This window comes from Musca autumnalis, unplaced genomic scaffold (genome assembly GCF_047663935.1).
Source record: "Musca autumnalis isolate F117 unplaced genomic scaffold, ASM4766393v1 scaffold_1, whole genome shotgun sequence".
In the NCBI taxonomy this organism is placed as follows: Eukaryota; Metazoa; Arthropoda; class Insecta; order Diptera; family Muscidae; genus Musca; species Musca autumnalis.
In genome coordinates, this window is record NW_027411644.1 from 121,929,421 (window position 1) to 121,953,484 (window position 24,064).

At 34.8% G+C, this 24,064-nt stretch overlaps 1 protein-coding gene across 2 annotated transcripts; it reads left to right on the plus strand.

Moving 5' to 3' along the window:
• Positions 1–2,780: 2,780 nt before the first annotated feature.
• Positions 2,781–22,596, plus strand: LOC141406476 (probable cytochrome P450 313a4). Of its 2 annotated transcripts, none has more exons than XM_073991996.1 (8): positions 2,781–3,047; positions 15,557–15,757; positions 15,817–15,996; positions 16,058–16,133; positions 16,217–16,343; positions 21,507–21,659; positions 21,722–22,148; positions 22,375–22,596. In XM_073991996.1, the coding sequence occupies exons 1-8, from the start codon at positions 2,900–2,902 to the stop codon at positions 22,530–22,532; spliced, it is 1,470 nt and encodes a 489-aa protein (XP_073848097.1). In that variant the 5' UTR covers positions 2,781–2,899; the 3' UTR covers positions 22,533–22,596. The 2 variants fall into 2 exon arrangements, with proteins under 2 accessions (XP_073848097.1, XP_073848090.1); XM_073991989.1 differs by having other exon boundaries at positions 2,824–3,047; positions 21,722–22,191.
• Positions 22,597–24,064: the final 1,468 nt, after the last annotated feature.

The following is a 24,064-nucleotide window of genomic DNA, read 5'->3' on the forward strand; positions in this document are numbered from 1 at the left end:
TTAGACTTTTTATGGGGCTACCCGAAAGACCGTGTTTATGCAGATTAATCTTCAACTCTTGAGCACTTAAAAACCAACATTCGTCAACTTATGGCTGAGTCAAAAAGTGGTCTAAAATTACCTCAAAAAAGGCAATGTTTGCAACAGTTCGCGTGGAGGTCATTGATGTGATGTAATGTTTCACACATAATGTCAACGTTCAAACTTTATAATAAATAAGAAATAACATAAAAAATATTTTATATGTGTTTTATTTACGTTTACTTTTGAAACCACGAAAGGGATAACCCTTTACTAAGCTCTTCCTCCTATTGCTGGAGTAGTATATCCCAACTGATAATGCTCCCTTCAAAAGAGCTTATATGGGGCGTCATCTTAGTTCTTTCCAAAACATGGACCAATATTTACAATTTCCAATTTGATCTTTTGAACTCCTGGCAATACACAACAGCAATCTCTGTTCGAAAATTTGACAAAAAAAAAAAACCCCTCGAAATACATAAAATTGGGCATTACCGTCTAGACTTAAACCTGGATATATGGACAGTTTGTTTGCGAGTAAGTTTTCTATCTGCGGAAACACAAAAATACAGTTGACGACCAGTTTGACTAAAATTTGTACCTGTATAAATGTCTTGTATTTTTAGCGAGGACTAAATACCAAATTTCAGGTATTCCGGTTGAATAATGTGGCTAAAACTTTCAAAACCGAAAAATTTCAGGTGGAAAGTTTGATATCGCCAACGAAGACTAAGTTTCAGCCATTTCGGTTGGAGATTGAGGCCACTACCTTCAAAATACCAAAGATACCAAATTTCAGCTAGTTCGGTGAGTTAATGAGGCTAAAACCTTGAAAATATCGAAAATCGGAAGGTACCGTTATATGGGCGCTATATGAAGGCCTGGACATATACTGACAAATTTCAGGTGGGAAGTTTTATACATCCACCAAAGACTCAATACCAAATTTCAGCCATTTCGGTGGGATATTGAGGCCACAACCTTCAAAATACAGAAAATCGGGAGGTGGAAAATAGAAGACTAAATACCATATTTCAGCTATTTCGGTATGTGAATGAGGCTAAAACTTTCAAAATACCGAAAATCGGGAGGTACTGTTCTATGGGGGCTATATGAAAACGTGGTATATCGGTCCATTTCAATGCCAAACATCCTAGGTGTAATAGAAACTTCTACACCAAATTACAAAGCTATATCTTAAAAATAGCGAGCTGTATCTTGATTTCAACAGACGGACGCACGCTGAGGACATAAGCTGATAGTTGTTAAGAAAGACAAGTAAAAAAGTATCAGTCAGTTTGTGCCGACAGAGATATACCCTCAATCTCGGACTTAAAAAAAAAGTAAACACAATACTTCTCACGTTTATAGGATTTTTTTTGAGTTTTTGGTCCAATTTCTCACGAGGTATGGATTTGCCCCCGAAAAAGGGTCGTAAAAGGGCCCGCAAGAAGAAATTTTTGGAAAAAATTCAAAAAGATCCGAGATGAGCTGCTAAACTGCACTTTTCCCAAATTTGTGTGGGAGGTACCGAAGGACGGGACCTATATAGTCCATATGCCAACCTGATACATGACTACATTAAAGTAATGCGATGTTCAAAGTTTGGACCAATCAGAAACTCCCCGCGAAAGTTATCAATGTTTCTTGGAGCTTTTAGGCCATTATCTCACGAAGTATAATCTTGGCCCCAAAAAAATTTTACCGTGGTAAAGGACAACCTGCTGGAAAAAATATATAAAGATCACTTTTTCCGAATTTTGTGTGGGAGCTACCCGAAGAAATGGACCGATATAGTCCGTATTCGAACCCGATCTGTGCTTGGAAGTAATATTACTATATATAATATTACTACGGTTACTCCCTTCGCGAGTTGTCGTGCGGAACATTTTAGGGTATTTTTTGAACTTTTCTGAGAGAGGCACCTGAAGGAGTGGACCGATATGGCCCATCTTCGAACTCAAAGTTTGTACAAAATATTACGAATGACAAATTTTGGACCCAATCGGTTGCTTCGCTCGAGAGTTATCGTGCGCACCAGCCAGCCCGACAGACAAACGGACATTGGCATATTCTAAAATACCCAGCTGTAGTCTGGACAAAAAAATTTAATATTAACATACAACTGAAAGTCCAACAAATGTATGTACTATTAAAATAAATGCGGAGCAATGAGGACTGCACCAATATTTTTTTAATAATTTTCAAAAAAAAAAAAAAAAAAACACGCGATCTGTTAATTGCGGTGTTGTAACGATGAACATGTGATGCCCGTTTGTGGCAAAAGGACAGAATTTTAAAATTTTCGAACTATTGCGTCCTAGCAAACACAGTTTCATTTATTTAGATAAAAATCCAGGGATCAGTGTTTTCAAATACCCGATGATGACTTCTGCAAGAATTTCCAGCAGAGATCGAAATAAAATAAAAATAAGAAGTGTATTGAAATTGAAAATAAATTCCACCTCAATTGTTCTAAAAATATAAATTTGTTAGCTAATTTTCAACTTCTAGTGGCCATAGAATAACCAGAAATTCAGTGCGACCAGCCCTTTTTAAAATAATGGGTAAGTAGCTAGGACTACAAAAAAGTACTATAAAACCCATTATTAAGTAAGGGGTTTTTTTTGGTGGGTATGTTTTTGAATAGAAAAACATACGTACTTTTATATATTATTTTGTAATTTGTGTATGATGGAACCACTTTAATATCCGAGTTACTCAATAATTATTAATATTCTTATAAGCATGAACACATCAACACTGCATTTCCAAACTGATAAAAGCGATGTAAGATCCATTGTAAAAATTTAATTGTGCGTGTCGATCCGATGTACACAGACGTGTGCTCCTCCTAAATCGTTTAATTTGTCGCAAAATGTCATATTGGTTTATTTGTGTAATTTTGTGTGTGTGGTTTTACTGGTTGTGGTCACGGCGAAAATATTACGCTTTAATGTTTAAAATACCCGGACCAATCGGTTACCCACTTTTGGGAAAGGCTTTAGATCTAACAGGCAAGAAAGGTGTGTGTGTTTAGTGTGTGCTATGGAATAAAATGTGGTAATTCACATTTACGTTCATATTTATCTTCTCAAAATCTCAAGAATGACTATTCTTTTACAATATTACTTTAACAAAAGAAGTGCTATATTTTCGAGAAAAAAAATAATGTGAATAAAAAGAACGTGAAAAGGTCTGGAAAATAGTTCCAGGGGATAAAGAAACTACCCAATTCTTGCAAATACTGTTCTAAGAGACGAATTATTTTCTAGATATCGGAATTACAATCCATTTAAAAAGACTATTATAACAATGTCAACAAGTTCTTATTGTCAAAATTTATGGGTGTTTTCATAAACCCAATATGTTGTGAACAAACTTTCTGATAGGACGGTGCAAAATACCCTGTTGTGTATAGTAAAAACTTTAAGTTTTTTAATGGCGACCCTTTAGATTACATAGCTTTAATTAAATCAAATGATGGTGTTTTTTCTTAATAAATTTGTAACGCAATTCCTTCAATACCCATAACGTAAATCATAAGAGAAGTACTAAAAGATGAAAGTTTTTCAGGTCAAAATATTCTACTAAAACTGCGCTCTGAAGATTTAGGGTCGGACATGATAAATAGAAATCCTAACAATAAATAATTTCAAATTCAATTGGTTTTAGTGTGTACAGAATTCTTGGAAACCAAAGAATTAAAAAAACTCTTGTTACCTGTGACCCGACCCGACAAAGGACAAGAGCGGACATATGTTTATATTAGACTGGTTTTTACTCAAAGGGAGAAAATCGATGTCGGATTTTTTTCGGCATCCTCCTTAAATGTTTAGTTTTGTTAAAAATTAAGATTGCCCAAGTTTGAGCTCAATCGAACACGTGTCACTGGGGCCTCAAAGTTTCCATGGGCCCTTTATATAGCTAATATTAAAATCTAACCCGATTTTCAAAATTTGTTGTAGGATTACTTGTTTAGCCATTACAATGAACTGGTAAAGTGTTTTCATCGATTGGACAATAAATGTATGATTGCCCAAGTTTGAGCTCAAGCGGAATATGTTAACACGTGCCACTGGGGCCTTAAAGTTTCCATGGGCAATTTATATAGCTAATATTAAAATCTGACCCGATTTTTAAAATTTGTTGTAGGATTACTTGTTTAGCCACTACAATGAGTGGCATGTGTTAACATATTCCGATTGAGCTCAAACTTTGGCAATCTTAATTTTTAACAAAACTAAACATTTTAGGGGTGTGCCGCACAAAAAAATTCCGACATCGATTTTTTAAAACCACTCTAGTGTGTATACTTAACGTACTTGTAGGAATATGTGGCGACTGAGGAGCCGATTTTAATGCAAAAGTGGAAAAAGGAATTTATTATTTATTTATTTCTTTAATACCCTAACTAGTTATAGAACTAACAAGCAATTTAGAACTAATTAGATAATTCACATGTTTATGTAAAATACATATATTCAAAGGAATATTTTAATTTCCAACTAGGTCGAACGGCTTCTTCCGACGTAGTCGCCGCTCTAATCCAACTTGATAAGCAAGGGTTGATGCTTTTATGTGTTTTTATGGTCTCTTATCTAATGTTGTGTTTTGTTACAATGGATCTAATTTCATATATACGTGGATATACGTGCATCTGAGAACTTTATTTTAAAAAAGTTGGATGGTATTAATATTTTGTTTACTCGTGCACCCCCACAGTTGTGCACCATACGACCATATTGGTTTGAATGTTTCATTGTATATCAATAGCTTGTCTTGTGTGGAAAGTTTGGATATTTCTTCCAATCAACCAATTTAGTTTTTTCCATTTAATTGCATTTCTTTTACTTTAATTTTGACATGTTCATTCCAGCGTAAATTTGCGTCTAGCGTCATACCCAAGTATTTTGCTGTGTTCGAATAAGGGATTTGTATGTCATCTATAAATATACAACTGTGACAAGGTTAGATTCGAAAAGTCTACATGAGTTGATTTTGTGCTGTTCGGGTTTATACGCCATTTTTTGGTCCATTCTATAACCGATTTGACTGGAAAAAAGAATGACTTTGCTATTTAGAAGCACCAATTTAAACACCTATAAACCCAAAAAGAAACCATATCGATTATTTTGTAATAGAGGAACGGGGCTTTTTGATTGTGCTACGAGCTGTGCGAGCTACACATTGACATTGCTAATAGCTTTTTATACCCTATACCACAATGTGGAAAAGGGTATTATAAGTTTGTTTTGGTAAAAATTCATGTAACACCTGACCAAAATTTTGAAAGTTCAGGTTAGCGAAAATGTCTTATTTAGCAAAGATGTAAACCTTATTTTAGACTTATTCTACTGATGAAATAATTTTGAATACTATTTTTTAGTTCATATGGCGCAAGACTTCTTGGCCAATTTTATCTTGTTTTTAGAACTTTTTTGACAATATGTCACAGTTAATATATGGTCAAAACAATTAATATATTAATAATGCCATATATTTTTGGGCGTATCATTTATCCAATAATTCACAACTACAGTGAAGTTATGAAATTCAGTGATATCACTTCGGTAAGGCCAAAAGAAAGCGAATACAATGGAAAACCTTAGAATTTCGGAAGGCCGAGAACTAATGCTGAGCCATAGTTAGTCTATCCATCAAGAAATTCTAGCACTTAATCGCGGTTATATAAATGACAAAATCTGTCGCCAAATCGTGCATCTGTCAATAGACTACTTTTGGCGTCCAATCGTCGGACTTCACTTATAGAAATTCTGGATCTTCTCATAAATTTATCAGGAACAAGGGAATCTCTGGAATCCATTCTTAACTTCGTTTAAAATGAAATTATGTCGCCCAATCCAAGGTCTATACATGTATACATTCTTTTAGCAAAAATCCATAAACACAAGTTTTCCCAATCTAAATTTTTTATATTCTCAGCCTTTAGCAAAAATGTGCCTCATCGAAATAATGGCTTTAGGGCCAAAGTGTGTTTGGAATCGACTTAGCTATGTCCGTTCGTCTGGGTAGCCGCCTGGGGAGCATGATAATTCTCAAACAGATCAACCGAGTCGGTCCAAAATTTGGCCTTCGTAATATTTTGATCTATCTACTCTTTCGGCAATCTTCCGCAGAGTATTTCAAAAATTTTCAGCGAAGTGCAGTTTGGGCCATACTGGGGTACCTCCATCACAAACCTTCAAAATAGTTGTTTAAGTGCAGTTTAGAGCGGTATTAAGTTTTTCGTGGGCAATTCCGTATTTCCTGACATAAGAGTCAAAAGGTGAAAATTATACTGTGACGAACTGAAATAACTGGTGGGCGCAATATCTTTTAAAAGAAATGACTCCCAAAATAAGATCTACCCCAAAAATGAACTATGTCGGTCCGGTCCATTTCTCCATACCTCCTTCGCAACACTTGTGATCAATGATACAAATCCATATTTTGTTTGCAAGTTCATACGTCCGAAAACGGCTACAAATTTCTGAAAATCTCCTAATGCATAGTTTTTGGGTTTAAGGATTTTGGTTGTGTAGTCGCTATGCGATCAGTCTATAGATGAAAGTTTCATTTCACACAGGCTCAGGGTATATTCCTGTCCGCAAAGTCGAGTGGTACTTGTTGAGATTTTGACGAAGAAGAACATGTTTTCGATCAGTTCTTAGATTTCGTTTGTATTCACAAGGTCCTTTACCGAAGCAGGAAAAATTAACATTTCTAGAAATGTGCATCCATTGAAAGTACTTCCCAAAATACAATTGCTGTGGGTTTCTATGACGTTTTGTTCTGGTTTTGTTCAAAGAGTAATCGACAGAAAAATCTCTCAAGATGAAATTCATTGTAATTTTTAAATATTGGAAATAATATGTAATAAATCAATATATACAAAATAGAAAAATCTTTGTACGTTTGTTTGTTTGAAGTTTATGGACTCAAAAACCGCTGAACCGATCTTCCTGAAATTTTCAGAGTATATCACTACATGGCCTGAAGGTAACATAGGCTATAAAAATTTCTGAAATTCCACGTTGATCCGGAGATATAGCAGCATCACAATCGGAGGTACCTCCAAAAAATTTAGATTTTTTATGCAAGTATCTATAGAATGGTAACAGATAACGTCTCCAAATTTTGGATGTGTGCAGGAATTGGGTCTAGAAATAAATCGGTCGAAAATGGTCTAGAAATGAAATCGGTTCAGATTTGGATATAGCGCCTATATATCGTCACCATAAATGCCCGAAAACGTAACCCACAAAACCAAAACTTTACAGGAGAAGCAAAAAACGTTATAAAATTAAAAACTGTTTTATGGAATATTAATCTTATAAAGGCGAGTATATGGGATATTATCGATCATATACGAAGGGGAATAAGTAGTGAAACCAAAACCGATGAAGTGCTTAGTTTTGAGATCCTCTATTACAACAAAATTTGCAATATTATCCCATTTTCCGAAATGCCATTTCTTGAATAGGATCGTTGTTTTTGAACGTAGAAGCTTGAAATTTTGTCAGAGCATGTATTTTAGCTTTATGTATCAGATTACGTCAAAAAACGAATTTCGATTTTCATGTCGGTTACGTCTTCTTTGCATTTCATGTATTTTATGCATTAAACAGCTATGCATGTCCAATTTCAATTAAATTTGGAATGTGTGACGGGTCTATAAATAAATTTTTCAAATTATATTGAAATCGGTTCAGATTTGGATATGGCTTAGGCACCAAACACGCTATATATACCCGATTTTAATAAAAGTTGCAATGAGTGACGAAAATTGGCCAACAAATAAATTTCTCAAAATGTATTTTACCTTATTCGGTAGCAAAGCGCACCGGGTTCAGCTAGTAAAATATAAACATTGACCTCAAGCTCAATAATCTTGATTTTATTAACATTCGAAAGGTCGAACAAAACATAAAAATTCGACAGAAAAATCCTTTTGTCCAATAGACATTTACGACACTGCGTTGGAACAGAAATTATATCATAAAAAATGGTTGATATATGTACATAGTTTTTTATTGCAAATTTCAAACATAATAAAGAATTTGTAATTGTTATGAATTTCAAAATAGTTCATTATAAAAAAATGTTAGAGAAAATATACAAACACCTAAAACCACAAAGATTAAGCAACGGTTTTACATTTTATTGTTGAATTGCTCTTAAAAAAAGTCAAAAACAAAATATCGCAAAAATGTTTTTTCTGAATGTTGTTTATAAGCCAAAGTATTGGACCTAATATGTTACAAACGGTCAATAAATAAAAATAAACGCATTGTTCTGAACTCAGTAACGCAGTCAGCCTAAAATTCCGATTAAACGCTTAAACAACACCTTAAAACTTAACAAGAACTATGCATAAAATTGATAAAAAAAGCCTAACTTGATCATTATTTTTATATTTTCAAATAAACAATTCTCTGTTATGCTTCCAACTACTTTACACATTTCTTGAACAACTTAAAACAGTTTTAAATTTTACTCAAAAATTAAAAAATGTGTAACATAAGGTAATATCATATGGGAACTAAAATCATTTCGAGCCCCCCCCCCCCCCCCCCCCCTGGCTACGTCGGTGTCGTGATATATTTAGCGGGTGAAATGGACCAAAAACATAATATTTATCCAATTATCTAGCGGCTCTGTAGGTCTCAATAATAGTCCGATAAACGCGTAATTTTAAAATTTGAGATGGCGATGGGATAATATTTAGAGTGTTAAATAGAACAAAACTTTTGTGTGAAAATTGTGAAAAATTTTCATATACAGCTTATATCTTAATTCCTGGAAGTGACATTCCGGACAAGTGAAATATACTTGAAAGTGGAGCGCTAGACCATTCAATTGATGCCAATTATGTTGGTGTGCATGATCAGATAACAGAGTTACAGCCTAATTTATTCCGTTATTTGTTTGTAGTGTAATAATAAACTCGCTAGAAGTCGCAATTATACATCAATAGTCACAAAATTTTGCACCGGGTAAGAGTATAGGTCGAAAAAGATGCCTACAATTTTGAATGATAATCTGATATTCTTTAGCGGGTGAAATGGACCATTACTTTTGTATGAAAAATAAAAAAAATTTATTTTTGGTCGATATTTTAATTCCTTGATGGAAAAAAAAACTACTGACCTTTCCTCTGATGTAAATTGCAATAAAGTGTGTGCTAGATAACGGGCCTACTGCCTAGTATATAATGGGTTCTGTGTAGAGAACCACATTTTTATCCCATGCTACATATTGTCTCTCCAAAAGTTTATGTAACACCACGAAATATTCGTCCTAGACCCCTTATTTGGTATGTCAAAATTCATATCTCGACGTGATAAAGCGATTTAGCGATGTGTGTCCGTCCATTAAAAATTGTAAACAAGCTTAAGGCCGCAATTATGGGCCGACTGTAACGAATTTTTTAAGGAGGTTGGGTTCGGGTCAGAATAGAAATGATTAGTTTTTGGTGATGATCGTGAAATGTTCAGGAGATGAAATGGAACAAAAAACAAAATTTTAACCAATTTTGTAGCGGCTCTGTAGGTCAAAATAATAACCCGCAAAATTTTATACAAAGTTTGAGTTTATGATGAAGAAGAAGCCTACAAACCAACGTGAAGATCAGATAATACTTAGCGGGTTAAACGGACTGAAACTTTTGTGTGAAATTGGTAAAAATTTCAATAACGTAGCGGTTAAACAATGGAAGTAGTAGTACTACATAAATGGGTTTCATTACATTTTAGTTTGTGTGAACTAAATTTTCCTTTCCTGCTACAAAAATGTCTTTGTCATGCTAGATAATTTTTTGGTTTCGGTCATAAATATTATACATTACATCTCTGATATTTGATAATTAAATTTTCACAATCATTGAAAAGAAGTTCCGAGGGGATAGTGGTATAGGGTATCCCATGGTCGGCTCCGTCCGACTATAGACTTTTCTTACTTGTTTTAAATAGATTTTTTGAAAGTGAAATATTAGTTTCTGTACTTAATTTATTGAAAGATTCTAGGTTAGGTTAGATTTAAGGATGCGCAGCCATCTAATAGTATAGGTGACTGTTTACTCGGAGACCGTTGGTCCATTGTGATCATCCTGTGTAGGTTAAAGTTGCAGACGGTGATTTGAAGATGCAAGGATGTTGAAGTGATGAAATAAGATGAGGATGATAAGGTAGAGATGATAGGCTGATGATGAGGTAAGGATGTAAAGATGAGAAGTTATGATGCTGAGGTAGAGGTAGGGATGATGTTGTACTGGAAAATAAAAGAAATTTGTTAGTATTTAGTAGTTATGGACCCTTGCAAAGCCATGATACATGTTTGGCAAAGTTGAGTACAACAATGGGATCTATGTTAGACAGGAGTATCTATTTCATATCCACCCAGTGTTCGTTATCTCCTTGTTTGCAACAAAGGGCAACTACAAAGTAGATGTTCGGCAGTCTCTACCTCCTCCGCATCTTCACATAGTCTGCAGTAGTCAATGCCACTGTCATCCCATTTTGAGGTTAGAGATCTCACTCTGCAGTGACCTGTTATAAGTCCCACCGCGATTTCCATCCCCAATTTATCAAGTGAGAGGAGAGACGCCGTTTTTCGACGAGAGCCCACAGGCCAGATTTCCTTGGATACCCTACAACCAGGTTCCAATAGCCATCTTTGATCTCACGAAGTTTGCCGATGTAGTAGCACATCGGTGGCCGGACTATTTCATCAATTGATAAGTCGATAGAGTTAGAGTTTTTACCAGTTCACCTGTTTTCCTGATAGCAAGAGTCTTCATCTGGAAAACACTACAATTATCGTTGAGCTTGTATAAGTTTTTAATTAATGGATTCTCGCAGCAGACGCCGGCTCCAGTACCTTCTTCCATCTTGGACCCGTCTGTGGATATTGCCCGACCGTCCAGAGGAGATATGCACTCAGTCCATGCGTCCCTGCTTGGGAAGACAACGGTTAAAGAGTTAAGCTTAAATAAAGTAGCCATATAATCGCTTACGCAACCATTGTCACCTAACTCAAGTAGACTATCAATTAGTTTTAGGACGTTCGAGTGTCTGCAAACCACGCCAAGATCCTGACTCTCGGAGTCTAAAAGCCGTTCTTGCCGCCAGAAAATGGATTAGGATGTCCAGAGGTTGAAAATCCAAAATGACGTTTAAAGCAGTCTGAGGATTGCTTTTAATCGATCCGGTAATCAGTTCTTTGTACACTTGATAGTTTGGAGAGTAAAGCTTTGTTCCCAAGTGCTTGCCACCAAATCAGCCCCCCATAGATAAGCAGGACAACGGTTACATACAGCCAGTGTATGATTTGCGGTCTCAATCCCCAGCTTTTCCCAATGGAGTTGAGCCCTTTCTTCGTTTGCTCCTCGATATTCCTTTTCCATGTCAAGCGATGGTCCAGAATAGTGCCGTGGTATTTTGCTTCCGTTAAAAGTTCCAGGACCACCCCGTCCAGGACTGGAGGCTCGAAATCGGGACCTTTGCGTTTCTTAGTGAATAGTACAAACTCTGTTTTCTCTGGGTTTACTCGCAGACCATTGTTCTGGGCCCAGCTTGCAAGTTGTACCAAATCGTTCATTTACTCAACGAGAGTCACATGCCAAAAAAATTAATTTCGAGAACAACTCGTTTTAAGTCGCCGATTAAAATTTGACTTTCCAACATAAAAAGATTATTACTCGAAAAATAAAATAACTATTTGGACAATCTTTTGCAAAGAGATACTCACATATCAAAGCTAAAATTCTGTGCAAGATCAAGAATGATTTAGAGTATTTAGTGCATCATAAACTCAAAAAAAAAAACAACTATTTTGTTGATTAACGTCAAATTCCTAGTAAATGAGCTTTGGCTCTTTGAGTTTTGGAAATACCAGAGAACATTTTTTGAGTTATGCCACTTTTTGAGTAAATGAGCGAAATGTGATATTCCATCAGCGTTGCCGACAGTTTTTGATCGGAAATCGTCAATAAATCTTGGAAAATCGGCAAACATCGTCAACACGTTCCAAAACTAGGTTTGGTTATCGTTTAATGCGATAGTTATGTCAAAAAGACCGACTACATATGTAAGATATACGACCACAGTAATAACTGTAACCCAATCTATAAAAACAGTTTTCACAAAATGAGAGTTTTGCTATGATTATCGTGTTTGCAGTTTTGAATGACAGCTTTGCTCAAATATCGGTTGCTTGACCGTGTGACAACCCATGTTTGTCGGTCATCCTTATATATTTTGATTGTTCGATAGTCGGAAATCGATAAAAACTGTAATTCAAAACTGACTGGCCGCTTAAAAGGGGTATTAGTAACCCTGCGTTTACAAATGCCAGTATTGGCAAGACAATAGCAAAAATACAAACCTTTTTCACAAATACATTTATACATTTTTAAATATGTGTTGAGAAAAGTATGTATGTATTGGTGAAAATGGTTTGTAACTTTGCTATTGTCTTGCCAATACTGTCTGTGTGTAAACGCCTAGTAAGAAGTAAAGAAAGCTTGACTCGCAATTTTTTTCACAACGAGGTAGAAACAATTCCCATTTTTTCTTGAAAACTTTTCAAGTAAGATTTGCATCCATTACCAATCCTAAACGTCAAATTTCATCTGATGTAATTCGAAGGTGAGTTAGAAACCATCAAGATACCAATATTCCAGATATGTATCTACATAATATAGCCAATCTGGCTGGAAATTGCTAAGAACATTAACACACATGCTCATAAAATCAAGTTTGCATCATTATTTTCCCTAAATTCTTTTGTGAAATTTTGGTCAAAATATAATTATCATGTTTTATTTCATTCAATTTTGGATCATGTGAAAAATCGTCATTTTAGACCATGAAATCGTCAAATCGTCATTTTCAATTTTGGCCCAAAAAATTGTCAAAATGACGATATATCGTCAAATTCGGCAACACTGTATGTCATGTCATGAGCCATAATTATACCTCTAGTGTGATTATGCTACATTACAAACAATTGCTTTGTTCCAGAACCTGCAAGAAGCTACTATTTTCTAATACGATAAAAATTTTTTTATTATTACAGTGTTTTTATTACAGTGTTTTATTTAACTTGCCTTGGTGTGTGTTTAGTTCAAATCTGGTAACTAATTTTTAACACGGTTGCAGTTGTCCAATCGAACTAAAACTTTGCACACTTCTCAGATTTGGATGACAATACACGAATATGAAATCAAAACCAATATTGGTCCATTTTTGCACTGTTTTACAGTGTTTTATCTAATTTGCTTTTCAAATCTGGTAACTCATTTTTCACATAGTTGCAGTTTACCAATCGAACTTAAAATTTGCACACTTTTCAGATTTGGATGACAATACATGAATATGAAATCAAAACTAATATTGGTCCATTCTTACAGTGTTTTTACGGTGTCTAACTTGACCCCCATTTCAAATATGGTAACTGATTTTTAACACGGTTGCAGTTGACCAATCGATCTAAAACTTTGCACACTTTTCAGATTTAGATGACAACACATGAATATGAAACCAAAAACAAATATGGGTCCATTGTTTCCTATAGCCCCCATATAACGGTACCACCCGATTTCCGGTATTTTGCTTTTCAAATCTGGTAACTCGTTTTTCACGCAGTTGCAGGTGACCAATCGTATTTAAACTTTGCACACTTTTCAGATTTGGATGACAATACATGAATATGAAATCAAAACTAATATTGGTCCATTCTTACAGTGTTTTTACGGCGTCTAACTTGACCACCTTTTAAAATCTGGTAACTGATTTTTAGCACGGTTGCAGTTGACCAATCGAACTAAAACTTTGCACACTTTTCAGATTTAGATGACAATACATGAATATGAAACCAAAACCAATATGGGTCCATTTTTTTCTATAGCCTCCATATAACGACTTCTGGTATTTTGAGGATTTTGTCTTCATTTTTAGCCCGAATTTGCTGTAACTTGGCATTTGGAACTTCCCCACTAAAAATTGTGGACGTAGGTCAAGGTTTAATATAGCATCCATATAACTGTACCACCCAATTTCAAGCATTTTAATCTACATTTTCTGCTCAAATGGACTGTAATTCGGCATTTGGGGATCTCAGTGGTCAAAAAATGTATTTACTAAAAAGTTAAAACTAAAAAATAATTTAAAAAATTTAAGTTTCAGTGTTTTATTTAGAAATGCACTTAAAACTAAAAAATAATTTGTAGCTTAGCCTCAATATATATTCTTTCTCATGATAGAATCTCTCAAATAAAACACTTGCCGTTTAATTCTGCCACCATTCATAATTTAAATGCAAGCGTTTTATTTGAGAGATTCTATCATGAGAAAGAATATATATTGAGGCTAAGCGACAAATTATTTTTTAGTTTTAAGTGCATTTCTAAATAAAACACTGAAACATAAATTTTTTAAATTTTTTTATTTCCTTTATGTTATCGAAAAAAATAGTAAACATTAGTAGATTCTTGCAATTCTCGAACAGACCATATTTCAATAAATATAGTTCCTGTATCTAATCACATACATACATCAACATAATTTGCATTAATTGGAGTTGGAGGATCAAAAGATCGTACTGATTGGACTATAATTGTGATCTTTAGGGAAAACGACAAAATAGTTCGTTAACCGATAGCTTGTTTGAAAGATAACATTTGACTCTCCTAAAGAAAGAAACAAGTAAGAAAGCGGTAAGTTCGGTCGGTTTATACCCTCCACCGCGAGTTGTATTGAAGCAAAGTGGAATAATTAGTTTATGAAATTACTAGGTTACTCTGCAATGGTGTCCCAAGCATAGCATTACACAGTATTAACGATTTTCGAAATAAACTTTTGTAACCATATTTCTGTCCAAAAATTTGACAAAGAATCCACGTAATACAAAAAAATCGGGCGGTACCGTTACATGGAGTCTATATTAAATCGTGGATCTATGCCTACAATTTTCTGTAGAAATGTTTTATACCCCTATGGAAGACTAAATTCCAAATTTCTGCCATTTATGTGTAATAATGTGGCTAAGAGCCAGAATATATTAAAAATCGGGAGGTACTGTTCTATGGGAACTATATCAAAACGTGGAACGTGGATAGCAATTCTTGATAAAAGTTCAGCGCTCCCAACGAAAAAATCTAAAATCTTCAAAGTATCAAAAAGTCGAGAGGTGCCGTTCTACGGAGGCTATATCAAAACGTTGACCCATATAACCCATTTTCAATACCAAACATCCTAAAATAATAGAAACTTCTCTGCTGAAGCACTTTTTCCACTTCCATTGAGACACCTCTAAAACATGATTTTTTGAACGCTACAGCAGCATCTTCTGGCGACAAAAATCGTTGACCACGCATTTTTTCTTGATTTGCTTCGGAAAATCTAAAAATCAGTGAAAAAAAAAGATGAAAAGGTCGAATATGTCGGAGCAAGAATTGTTGCCTCCTTAAAACAACAATCAACTATTTCAGTTTCAAAAGTTAAAATTTCTTCTTGTCATTTCTACGTTCTAGCCGATCCATTGGATGTGATACACACACACAGTGAGAAATTTGGCCCTTTGATGTATACCTGGTTAGTTATATATCCGGTCTTAGTTGTTACCGAACCGGATATTATTCGGGATATATTGACATCGCCGTATTGTACAAATAAAGGTGTACTCTACAAACCGCTAAATAAAGGAGTTGGAAAAGGTCTATTCTCTTCAGAAGGTAAGTGGAAATTTTATTATAATTGTTATGGAAACGATACAAACCTTACACAATTTAAGATCCAGAATGGGGCCTTCATAGGAAGTACTTGAATCCTACATTTGGCCATAAAATATTGCTAAGCTTTATGCCCATATTTAACCAGGAAGTGAATACTGTTTTAAAAATATTCAAAGAAATGAACGAATGTCAGGACGTGATAGCGTTGTTGCAGGATTTTACATTTAACATAGCTATAAGTAAGTTAACTTAAAACATATATCGAATTCCTGGTGTATTTAATTTAAGAAAATTTTCCAGGAACCACTATGGGCGTTAATGTTGCCCAAGAACTTGGAAATGGACCAAATAGTGATCTAATAAAAAATTATCAGTGGTAAGATGATAACATGTATAATTCTGTTCTTATGTACGTACATATGTATGTACCATGTAATTAATGTTGTTCTGATTATTTAGCGTTGTAGATAATATGACTGAAATGCTATTTTCCCCATGGTTGAGTAACAATGTCATTCGGAGGGTGTTGAGTGTACACGAACCTTTCCACTCAAGCAAAGCAGAGAATCGCAAGTTTATTAGAAAGGTGAGTAAAAGCAAAGTTTTTTTTTGCCACGCACATGCGATGACAGATGCCGCAATCTGTAATTATAAATTAATTAAAGAAGTTAATAGTTTAATATTCTACAAGCGTGTACGACAAGTAGGCAAAAGAAGGAAATCTAAATAAAATTTTCCTAATTACAGTATCTTATAACTTCATGAAATCGTGCAATTAGGAATAATATTTTATATCGCTTTACTTTATACTACAAGTTCTTTTTTTTTAACACTCTAGCGGGGAGTTTCCTAGTAATTGCAAAATGAAAAAAAAAACAAAGGGGTTTTCCATGATGAAAGTATTGAGATAAATTTTGTGTTTTTATTTATACAAATTTTTCTAAATATATAAGATTAATTATTTACCATAGGCTTGATGTTGTCGGAGACTCGAAATCACAACCAACGCTGTTAAAACTCTCGTCGCAATGATATGTCATTGCAAAGGGTTGGTGAAAATGACATGCCAAAGCATTGGTGGAAGTGGCATGCTTTGGATCCAAAAATGAATAGCATCTTTTGGGGTCCACGCTCATATAAAATTTATCATATAAAAAAATGACATGCAAGATCACTTTCACCCATGATTGAATAGCATCTTTGGCATCGAACATTTTGCTGGGAATATATTCTTGATCAGCAAACCATGTCCGTGTGCTGATATAACCATGTCCGTGTGCTGAAATCAAGATACTGCTAGCAATTTTTTGATAGAGCTTTATAATTTGGTAAAGATGTTTCTATCACTCCTAGGATGTTTGGTATTCAAAATGGGATATATCCCAGCAAAATGTTCGATGACAAATCATGAACTGAATCATGGGTGCAAGTGACATGGCATCGATGAAAATTCGGGTGAATCACCGATGAAATTTACAAGGGAGTGACACACGCTTGCACGAATTCATTGTCATTGCATTTTGCACCGGTTCATTGTCATGGCATTGCGCACCAGTTCATTGTCATGACATTTTGCATCAGTTCATTTTCATGGCATTTTGCATCAGTTCATTGTCGTGACATTTTGCACTAGTTCATTGTCATGGCATTGCGCACCAGTTTATTGTCTTGGTATCTTGCACCAGTACTTTGTCATGGCATTTAGCACCAATGCTTTGGATCTGGATTTCCAACAATCAGAAATAAAATTTGCGGACCAATTATGTACAGATGATTTCTATCACCAGATGATATTTTTCTTTAATTTTATGAAATTTTCATGATTATATATTATATCTTTGTGTTTCATTCATAGACATAGAGAGATAGAGCTAAAGATCAACCATTGAAGTGTAACTCAGAATTTTTAAAACTCTCTGAGCACTCAGGGAACAGCAAGACCTAAGAATATATTTTGAAATGCACCGATCTTCTAGTATGCTACTCCAATTTTGGATCACATGTTTTGTGACATCATTTTAAACTTGGTCTTTCCATTGGAGTTTTGTCGTCAAATGGCTCGTATTCATATGCCGGTTGCTTTATTCATGCTATTGACATGGCCCAGCCAATGCAGTCGTTGCAGCACGATACGTTTTACCATATCGGTGTCGGTCGGACGGTACGGCTCATGGTTATAGACCGGGTCTCTTTTATACTTATTTTTAATATCCACAAAATGAAACAGGTTTCCAAACACAAAATGTTTGCTTCTTTTTGTTTTATAACAATTTACATACATAGTATTTTTTATTTTAATTTTAACAATTACTTTTGCAAGTAAACAATTATTCGGGTACATGATTATTTGATCATTTATTGTACGGGTACTTATCAATTTATTTAAACTCATGACAATATTATGACAAAGTTCGGATCTTTCACGACTTCAATCTTTCACGACTCCAGTCGAACTCATGATAATTCGATGAAAAAGATCGGATCTTTCACGACTCCATTCGCACTCATGATAATTCGATGTAAAAGATCGGATCTTTCTCGACTTCATTTGAACTCATGAAAAAGAACCAGTGAAATCATGATTTCACATGGAACCACATCTATTTAATTTTGCTGGGTATCGGTCAACGCCTTCATATAGCCCCCAATATCCCACCATGATTTCACATGGAACCACATCTATTTAATTTTGCTGGGTATCGGTCAACGCCTTCATATAGCCCCCAATATCCCACCAAAAAGTCTGAAAGTTGGTATTTAGTCTTCTTTGGGGGTATACAACTTTCTACCTGAAATTTGTCCTAATAGATTCATGTATTCATATAGCCCCTATAGGACGGTTCTTCCCGATTTTCAGAATTTTAAAGATTGTGGTCTCATTATCCCAACCAAAAGGATGAAATTTGGTATTAAGTCTTCGTTGGGGTATACAACTTCCTACCTGAACTTTGTTGGCAAGGGTCCACGCCTTCATATACATAGCTCCAATAGAACGTCACCTCCCAATTTTCAGTATTTTGAAGATTGTAGCCTCAATATCTTACCGAGATGATTAAAACTTGGTATTAAGTCTTCGTTGCGAATATAAAACTTTCCACTTGAAATTTGTCGAAATAGGTCCATGCCTTCATATAGCCCTCATAGAACGGTACCTCCTGATTTTCGGTATTTTGAAGATTATGGCCTCAATCTCCCATTGAAATGGCTGAAAATTGATATTTATTCTTCGTTGGGGGATACACCGATAGAACGGTACCTCTGGTTTTCGGTATTTTGAAGGTTGTGACTTTAATATCTCACCGAAATGGCTGAAATTTGATATTTAGTCTTCATTTGGGGTATAAAACTTTCTATCTGAAATTTGTCGGTATAGGTCAATGTTTTCATATGAGCCGCTCAGTGCACACTTCGACTAACTCCACTTTTTGAAAAATTTGAGATTTTAGTGTCAAAGCCTTTGATATAGCCATATCTATTTATGATTATAATATCTTTCCTTAATAATAAAGATGAGCACCTTTAAATAACAAGTTTTTTTTGACCACTGAATAATATGCAATTTTTTTCAGTGCACACTTCGATTAACTCCACACATTCAAATGTAGCTCTGCTCGCAAAGTGTACATTTTTACATTCAATGCTCTTTCGGCTTTTGTTGAAACCACAGATGGTCTTTAGGAAATTATGACGTATATGACATACATTTTTGACGTATATTACATACGTCGGAAACGTCGTAAATTTAGCCAAAACAAGGTTTTCGACAAAATAAACAAAATCACTTTGTAAACAGATACAACACTCGTAAAGTAGTGGAAGTGTGCAGATTGTACGGTAGATGGCGTGCGACATCCAATTTATTGTTCAATTATTTTAGTTATTTAAAAAATTAAAGAAAATTAACATTTGAGTTTTTTATTATGCATTTTAATATAAAAAAGTTTTTGCAATTAGTTTGAAGTAAAAGATGTGGTGATAACGTAGCATTTTTGAGGTTTATGACGTTTACTACTTTTTATACGTTTTCTACTGATATATGATGTTTTTGACGTTTACAACTTTGTGACCGTCGAAACCCTAAAAAAGCAGACCATCTCTGGCTGAAACACAAATAAGTCCATATTTATATTAGGCAATTTTCCTTGCGGCTATTGTCAGTTCGTAGGTAAAAGAGGGTGTTGAGAGGCAAGGGGATCCCATATACCTCACCTCTCTCTCCATCGCAGGGATAATTGCACATATTATGTGTATAAAAACTAAGTTTTTCGTTAATAAAAAAATAAAAAATCAAGACCTAACTTTATTACTTTTTTCAGTGCACACTTCGATTAACTCCACCACTACCACAACATTACCAAGGATTGTTTGTTGACTATTTTTTTATTTTATTTTATATACCGTTAGATGAAAGCTATACCTGCTATTATGCATCCTACATTATATATTTGAATCCATATTATCAGTGGAATTTTAAAAAACAATATAGATTTCATCATTGCTTTTCTCAACTTTTTGTTTTATGGAGTTAGTCGAAGTGTGCTCTGAACGCCTCATATAGCCTCCCGATTTTCGATATTTTGAAGGTTTTAGCCTTAATACCCCATCGAAATGGCTGAAATTTGGTATTTAGTCTTCGTTGGGAATATAATACTTTCCATGTGAAATTTGTCGGTATAGGTCCACGCCTTCATAAAGCCCCCATAGAACGGTACATCTCGATTTGCGGTATTTTGAAGGTTGTGGTCTCAATATTCCACCGAAATGGCTGAATGGTATTTATTCTTCGTTGGGGGATACAACCTTCCACCAGAAATTTGTCGGAATAGGTCCACGTCTTCATATAGCCTCAGAGAACGGTACCTCCCGGCTTTCGGTATTTTGAAGCTTGTGACCTCTCAATATCCCACCGAAATGACTTAAATTTCGTATTTAGTCTTCGTTGGGGATATAAAATTTTCACGAGAAATTTGTAGGTTTAGGTTTTTATATAGCACCCATGGAACGGCACTCACGGATTTTCGATATTTTGAAGGTTTTAGCCAGGGGTACTATACATTATAACAGGTACAAAACAACCATTGCAAAAAATCAGACAATATACGTCCACATTTTGCTAAAGGGAACCACCAGATTTAAGATTTTTTTGAATATTTTATTTTATTTTGTGTTCACATAAATATATGTAGGTTTTTGTCAAATTTTCTAACCGAGATTTCTGGAATTTGGTATTGAGTTTATATGAAGTGGAAGTTATATGAAGTGGATGTAAACTAGGATTTTGGAATATCAATGGGTAGAAAACCTCCACACAGAAAATTATCAGTATAAAGTGATTATCATCAGTTAAAATATTATTCTCCCCCAAGGAATTATATTGCACTACCGTGGTGGTTGAGGGTATAAACAGTTCGACTCGGGCGTACTTATACCCGTTCTTACTTGTTTTTGTTATTTTTTGTCCTTCCACACCAACGATGACATAGCTTCATTCGTTTTTCGAGGGCGTTGATGACGAGCCAGTCAATCGGTAACTTATCACTCACTTAACTTTTTTATAATCTAAGATAAACCAGTTAAAAAAAGTCTACCATGATGTGGTGAATTATAGAATCCGACAACCACTGCCACTTGTCCGCAAATATGGTCAATTATAACCTACAAACCACAAATGATGCAGCATCTTCAAGATATTTTCACACTTTGAAATATAACAATTTATCATTTTAAGTTTATCTAACTACATTTACAGCTCATAACAAATAAGCTAAATGGAAATGCCGGTAATCATCTGCAAACAACATCTTCCAAAAATGTTTTTATTGATCAAGCAATTGACCTGATGAGAAAGAACATATTCACACTGCAGCATGTGGAGGACGAATCGAATACCATTGTTCTTGGAGTAATATGCACACACTAGCTTTATCTACAAAAATTTAAAGAAGATTTTATAAATATTTTTAGGCTTTCGAAACCACAGCAAATACTATTGGATATGTACTTATTTTGCTTGCAATGTTCCCCGAATATCAAGAAAAAGTCTACGAGGAGCTTTTGTCCATATTTCCCGATGGAGGCGACTTTGAAGTGACCTATAGAAATACTCAAGATATGGTTTATATGGATATGGTTATAAATGAATCTATGCGTGTCTTGGCACCGGTACCTTTGGTGGCACGTGAGAATACACAAGATATTCGATTGTCCAACGGAATAGTTATAGCAGCCGGAGTACAACTTGTTCTTAATATTTTTACCATGCATAGACGAAAAGATATATGGGGCCCTGAGGCGTGTGTCTTTAATCCCGACAATTTTCTACCGTGTAACATGGAGGGCAAACATCCGTATGCATTTATTCCTTTTACCAAAGGAATACGAAACTGCATAGGTTTGAGGATAATAATGACTTTAAAAATAATATTATTAATATTGTTAGTCCCAATTTACATTAGGCGAGTTTACTTGCGGCAATTGTCAGTTTGATGGAGAGAGAGGTGAGGTATATGGTAACCCTTTGCCTCTCAACACCCTCTCTCACCCACAAACTGACAATTGCCGCAAGTAAACTCGCCTAATGTAAATTGGGACTAATACATTTTTATTTTATTTCATAGGATGGAAATATGGTCTAATATCGGCAAAGATAGCTTTGGCAAAGCTGTTGAGGAACTTCAAGTTTTCAACAGATTTTCAATATGCAGATCTAGAGTTTTATAATTCAATTGTGCTTAAGCTGAAACATATGCCAGTACTGAGAATTGCACGAAGATAATTAAACAGCATTCATATTATAATGTTAACTTAATATGATGTAAATAAATATAATATACAATGTATTTAATATTTTTCACATTTAAAGACTACTCACATGAAACAAGTAGAGATGGACAGTGGGTAAATACCCTGTAAATTGTTTAAATACCGGGTAAATACCCATTTGTGGGTATTTACTATACACGGTGCGCCTTAACTAATTTTAAATGGAAGATGCTTACACCTGGGAAGTTTTTGCAGATTCTGAAACTACAATGCTCATAGATGTGAAATATCAAGAAACAAAAAAAAAAACGCCGGAGGGATTTTCAAATAAATCGCGGTTAAATTTCACATTTTTAGAGGTTCTTTAGGTTTTCACGATTTTGCTTCGAAACCGCGAGCCCTATTTAAATGGGCCTAAAGAAAATGTTATAGCTGTGAAAATACTCCACAAGATTGACCTTTATGATACTTTCGTAGGTTTCACCGTTTTTGAGATATAGAAGTTCAAATTGAGACAATGCACTGACTGTATCGCCTCCTTATAAAACAATGTCATTACTGCAATTTCCCAAATAAAACTTATATATCTTGAAAATGGTACAACCTAGGAAAAAATACATCTTATAGGCTTGTAGAGAGTTTTCACAGCTTCAACATTTTCTTTAGTTCCATTTTGATATGACTTGCGGTTTCCAAGAAAAATCTTGAAGACTTAAGATAAAAACCTAAAAATTTGAACTGAAAACCTTAAAAACCCTAAAATTGTGAATTTTGGTCGCGATTTATTTAAAAATCTCTCCGGCGATTTTTTCAGTTTTCTTTATTTTTCTTATCTATAACATTGCTGTTTCAGAATCCGCGAAATCTTTCCATGTGTAAGTGGTTTTCATCAAAAGTTAGTTAAGGCGCACTGAGCATGATATTGTTTTATAAGGAGGCGATACAGTCTGTGCATTCCCTAATTTTGAACTTCTATACCTCAAAAACGGTAAAACCTACGAAACTATCATAAAGGGTAATCTTGTGGAGAATTTTCACGGCTACAACATTTTCTTTAAACCCATTTACATAGGACTCGCGATTTCCAAGCAAAATCGTGAAAACCTAAAGAACCCCTAAAAATGTGAACTTAAATCGCGATTTATTTGAAAATCCCTCCGGCGATTTTTTTTGTTTCTTGATATTTCTCATCTATGAGCATTGTAGTTTCAGAATCTGCAAAAACTTCCCAGGTGTAAGCACCTTCCATTTAAATTTGTTTAAGGTACACCGTGTATAATGAATCGCCAATACACTATCTTACACCCTACATCAGGGTTTAGGTCGTGAAATCGTTTTAAAATGGATAATTTTATAATACTTTAAAGAAGTGGGTAAATACCCGAGTATTTACCCAAATATAGGGGAAAAACGCTTTATCTGCCGAACCACTTGACCTAGGCTAACAAAATTTGGCTCAAATCTTTCTTATATGAATAGTATTAAAGGTATTGAAAATGGAGTCCCTGGGTCCATGTTTTGATATAGCCCCCATATAGCCGTACC